Source organism: Rhagoletis zephyria, unplaced genomic scaffold (assembly GCF_001687245.7).
Source record: "Rhagoletis zephyria isolate East Lansing unplaced genomic scaffold, Rhagoletis_zephyria_1.1 Rzeph_scaffold_01496, whole genome shotgun sequence".
NCBI classification, from domain to species: domain Eukaryota; kingdom Metazoa; phylum Arthropoda; class Insecta; order Diptera; family Tephritidae; genus Rhagoletis; species Rhagoletis zephyria.
In genome coordinates, this window is record NW_016158580.1 from 117,545 (window position 1) to 122,717 (window position 5,173).

General features: G+C 33.5%; 1 protein-coding gene across 1 annotated transcript; it reads left to right on the forward strand.

Moving 5' to 3' along the window:
• The first annotated feature begins 1,336 nt into the window (after window positions 1-1,336).
• On the forward strand, window positions 1,337-2,213 carry LOC108364208 (uncharacterized). The gene is made up of 2 exons (XM_017617794.1): window positions 1,337-2,043; window positions 2,138-2,213. The coding sequence occupies exons 1-2, from the start codon at window positions 1,362-1,364 to the stop codon at window positions 2,167-2,169; spliced, it is 714 nt and encodes a 237-aa protein (XP_017473283.1). The 5' UTR covers window positions 1,337-1,361; the 3' UTR covers window positions 2,170-2,213.
• Window positions 2,214-5,173: the final 2,960 nt, after the last annotated feature.

Consider the following 5,173-nt stretch of genomic DNA (forward strand, 5'->3'; position numbering starts at 1 on the left):
AGTTTCATACCCTCGATACTGCAATTCCCGTAGTTAATGATGATTAAGATTTTTCGTAGTCTAACACAGCAGGTATTCGATTTTGTGCATCCAAACACTTTATTAATAGCTTTGCAGAATTTTGAGTATTAGATTTGCATACCTACTAGCACAATATTTAAAAGGTATGAAGAATATGGGATTTTCCGGTAGTTAAGGATGATTAAGATTTTTCTTTGTACCTAACCACAGCAGATTCGTCCAAACCTTTTCTCAATAGATATTCATACCTACTCGCGCAACCTATAAGTAGCTATAATAAATCAGCTATAGTTTATGAAGGCAGTGTATGGTCATTTTGAAGACCACTTTTTTAGAAACAGCGTTAAAATAAAGACTGTGTTATTTACATAATTAATATTTTCAGTAGCTATGGCTCATAAAAAGGCTAAGCTTGATAAAGAAATTTTTGCTTCTTTTTGCTTTAATCCCTTCAACAAAAAAAACCACGTTTCTTCAGATACACGACGGCTTTCTGACGGCTTAATATCAAAATTCCCTACGCTATCAAAACGGATGCGAATTTGTGGATCGTGCAGGAAAGAGCTCAGCAAATTGAAGGAATTACCGACTTCGAAAAGTAATGAGCCTTGTGAAGACGTTATTCCAGATAGAGACCATATTGAATCTGAGAAGGATGACCGAATTTCCGATGACGATGGCTCCAACTTTACTGAAGAAAATATGACTTCAAGGGATGAGTGCCAAAACCAATACCACAAGGATGCAGTAAAAGTACTTGAGCAAATAAAAGAAAAGTACAAAACTTCAACTAGTAGAGCAGAAAAAATTCAACTTCTCACGCTTGCTCCACCGACATGGAGTCGCGCAAAAACAATGGCTGAGTTTGGAACATCAGAAAGAAAAGCCAGGATTGCTAAAAAATTAGTTGCAGAGCATGGCATACTCACACTCCCAAACACAAAGAAAGGAAAACCTTTAGAGTGCAAAACTGAAGCTCTAGTGACTCAGTTTTATCAGCGCGATGATATGAGTCGCCTGATGCCAGGGATGAAAGACTGGGTGTCTGTACGAATTGACGGTAAGAAAGTTCAAATGCAGAAGAGGATAATTCTCTGCAACCTGAATGAGCTGTTCGCGAGCTTTCAATCTGAACACGAGGATATTAAAATTGGATTCACAAAATTTACCAAGCTCAGGCCAAAACATTGCGTCTTGGCAGGAAGCAGCGGAACTCATACAGTATGCGTTTGCATTTATCATGAAAATGTGAAGCTGATGTTGAAGGAAATCAACTTGAATTATTTAAAAATGATTCGCCGGAAGATTTGAACAGTTACCGTGATTGCCTTAAATTGACAATGTGTCCTAATGTATCAACTTCTTGCCACTTGGGTGAATGCTCAAATTGCCCGGGAACTACGTTCATCAAAGAGAATTTGGTCAAGTCTTTTGACCGAGAATTTGTGGAGGAGGTCCAATTTGAATCTTGGCTGCAGTCTGAAAGGTGCACATTGAAAACAGTTATCTTAAGTGTGGACGATTTTGTGGAAGAAATTTGTACCGGATTGGTAAACTTGAGAACCCATGACTTTCTAGTCAAGGAGCAGCGGTCATTCTTCGAAAATTTGAAGATACATTTGCAGGCAGGTGAATTCGTTATTTCATACGATTTCGCAGAAGACTATAAATATGTTATCCAGGATGCCATACAAGCATTCCATTTCAATAACGACCAAGCAACTATATTTACAATAGTTATTTACTACATGAAAGATGGAAAACTGGAACATAAAAGTATGGCAATCATATCCGACGATTTGAAGCATGACGCCGTTGCTGTTTATGAGTACCAGAAGATAATACTAAATTATCTAAAATCCGAATTCACAGTAGCGAAGGTATACTACGTTTCGGATGGAGCTCGTCAGCATTTTAAAAACAAAAGTAGCTTCGCAAATCTTATGGCTCATGAAACAGATTTCGATACACCAGCTGAGTGGCATTTTCATCCTACTGCTCATGGTAAAGGAGCATGTGATGGTATAGGAGCAAATATTAAAAGAAATGCAGCGAAGTATAGCCTCCAATGCTCTCATCAAGCCCGTATCTTAGATGCGAAAGCTTTATTCCGGTGGGCAAAGAAGTACTGTAAAGAAACTGAAATAATTTTTAGTAGCAAAGATGATCATGCGGAAACTGCGAAATCACTGAAGAGCAGATTCGATGCTGCAGTAACAATCGATGGTACCGCTCAATATCATGCTTTCATACCGATTGGCGATGGAAGGCTCAAGTTAAAGAAGTTTTCTTCCTCTACCCAATGTGATTTCTTTCCAAAAGCGAAACCCGAAGTGAAATCAACAGCAGAACCCAGTAACCCTAAGAAAGGATTGACGAAAAAAGCCACAAAGAAAGGTGGAAAATAAGGTGGATGGAAGGCTGGCTATTATAAAATTAACTATCTTGTATACTTTTTATGTATCTATTTATTAAATTATATATTAAAAACTATTCTAAATAAATAAAAAAATTCATAATTTTGACCAATTCTATAGAAAAACAGTTATTTTATTCCAAAGGTGTACATATTGTGGGTATTGTTATATAGCGTTGGAAAGGTAATTGTATCTAATTTTTTATATGTCTTATTTTCAGGTTTCAGAAAAACTTAGGTCATATATTAAAAATTAAAAAAAACGCTGTTTCGAGTTACTAAATGCTCATTTTAATAGATAAACAAGTCGCATCCCACTAAGCGACCTCAAAACTCTTAAAGAAAAATACCTAAGCTTTCTTTTGAGCAAAAAAGAAACAATCTTAATCATCCTTAACTACCGGAAAATCCCATATTCTTCATACCTTTTAAATATTGTGCTAGTAGGTATGCAAATCTAATACTCAAAATTCTGCAAAGCTATTAATAAAGTGTTTGGATGCACAAAATCGAATACCTGCTGTGTTAGACTACGAAAAATCTTAATCATCCTTAACTACGGGAATTGCAGTATCGAGGGTATGAAACTTTGGTTAGGCATGTTCAGGTTTCAGAGACACTTACACAATAATACGAAAAAAAAGACAATAGGTCATATATTAAAAATTAAAAAAAACCGCTGTTTCGAGTTACTAACCGCTAATTTTGATTGATAAACAAGTCGTATCCTACTAAGCGACCACAAAGCTCTTAAAGAAAAATACCTAAGCTTCCTTTTGAGCAAAAAAAAATTAAAAAAATACCCCTTTTTGAAAAAAACATAAAAGTTATTTTTTATTAAAAAAAAAAATTAAAAAAAATTTATTTTAATAAAAAAAAAATAAAATTTGTAAAGACTGAAGAGAAATCTATCGAAAACATTCCCGAAAAAATTTTCTAAATACAATAGGTAATTAGTTTTATGGATCCGAAAAAATGGCCGTTTGACCAAAATGCCAAAATTCTAGACCCTCCAACTCGGAGTTTGTTTGACTAATCCCGTTGAAATTTCGTGTCATAACTACTATTTTATAGGACTATGCTTGGTGCAAATTTCATCCCGAGCGGAAGACATCGATATCAGAAGTTGGGTCACTTGAGGTGAAATGCCCCATATATATATATATATATATATAAGAATTGCTCTTTAATGTAATAAGATACACTACGTTTAAATTTGACTGAAAAACTTCACACTGAGTTTAAACTTAGTTTAAACGACAAACAGAGTTAAACTCGCACTGAAAATATGGCCTTTAGTGGACAAGAGTTTAAACACCGCCGCACAGTGGTCCAATCTGTTCTAGTAGGGTAATTTAATTATTATGTTAAGAACTAAGACAGATATCGGGATGAAATTTTGCACAAATTATGTTTCAATGACTAACAACTTCTGCTATAAAATCGCTAGTGTATATACTCCTTGGTATGGATTAAAAATAGAAAGTCGGTTATATCTATACCGTATTGACGCCGGATCCGAATCAGCCACCTAATATATGTATAAAATAAAAAACTGTTATAAAGTCAGATCAAGCTTAACAACTAATGGCCATTTCCTCATCTAACCTTTAGATTACCGGCCGCATTATCGTCTCGATAAACGAATTTTCGAAAAGAAAATGAAATCTTTTTTACGGAACGGAATTCATATTTGATTAAAAAAATTCAGAGATTTTGAGTGGCATCCTTTCAGGCGACATAAATTTTCGTAGTTAACAATGCACTGTGAATTCGGCCCTTAATTTATTAAATTATTAAAAATGAATGCGTGCTTAGAAGTTAGAAATTGGAAAGATTGGTAGGTGGCACTGTCATCGCATCCTCTTCCTTTGCCTCAAAATGCTCATTCAACATATATCGTGTACATAAATTTAAAAATCACCGCAATTTAAAATTTTTAGAGTTTTGTTAGTTTTTAATTTCTTGAAGTTTCCCCTTTTTACAAACTTGAGTGGAATTCCAAAATTTTCTAAGCTTTCCAAACTTTGTGAATTTGAGAAATTTTAGTAAATCCCAATAATTCAATATAATGATGAATACTAGCTTTCTAGAATTTTTTTATTTTTCAAAAATTTTGAGAATTGTAGGAATTCTAACAAATTTTTTCTAGGTAAAACTGTCGAATATACACGATTGATCAAACGAAATTAAAAGTTTTCGAATGTTGAAAACATTTTCATATTTCGTCATTTTGGAAAATTTAAAAAATTTCCGTAATTCTTGAAGATTAAAAAAATTTTTGGGCGTAGATGTTTTCAAAATTTTCAAAAAATTTTAAATTCTCAAACTTTGTTATATCAATACAAGATTTTGAAAAGTCTAGAAAAGTGGAACAATTTTGGAGTTTTTCAAAAATGTTAATATCTTTTAGAATTCTAAGAATTTTCTATTTTTTACACACAAGTACATGAACATAAGAATTTTTCGACAATTTGTGATGTTTCATATTTTTACAAACGGAATCGTGATGATGAAATTTTTGATGCTGTTTTTTTAACTTTGGAAAGGTATTTTCTCACCCTTTTTATTTCTTTGCTAATAAACTCATTCAAAGGATGAAAGAGAGAGGTAGGATGAACGAGTGGCATTCAAAGTTGAATCAAGATGTGGGTATTTGGAAAAAAAATATTGGGACACGAATGACTTTTTTTTTACAGAAATAAAAACAGTGTGAAAATACCTTTCTTTTGAGAT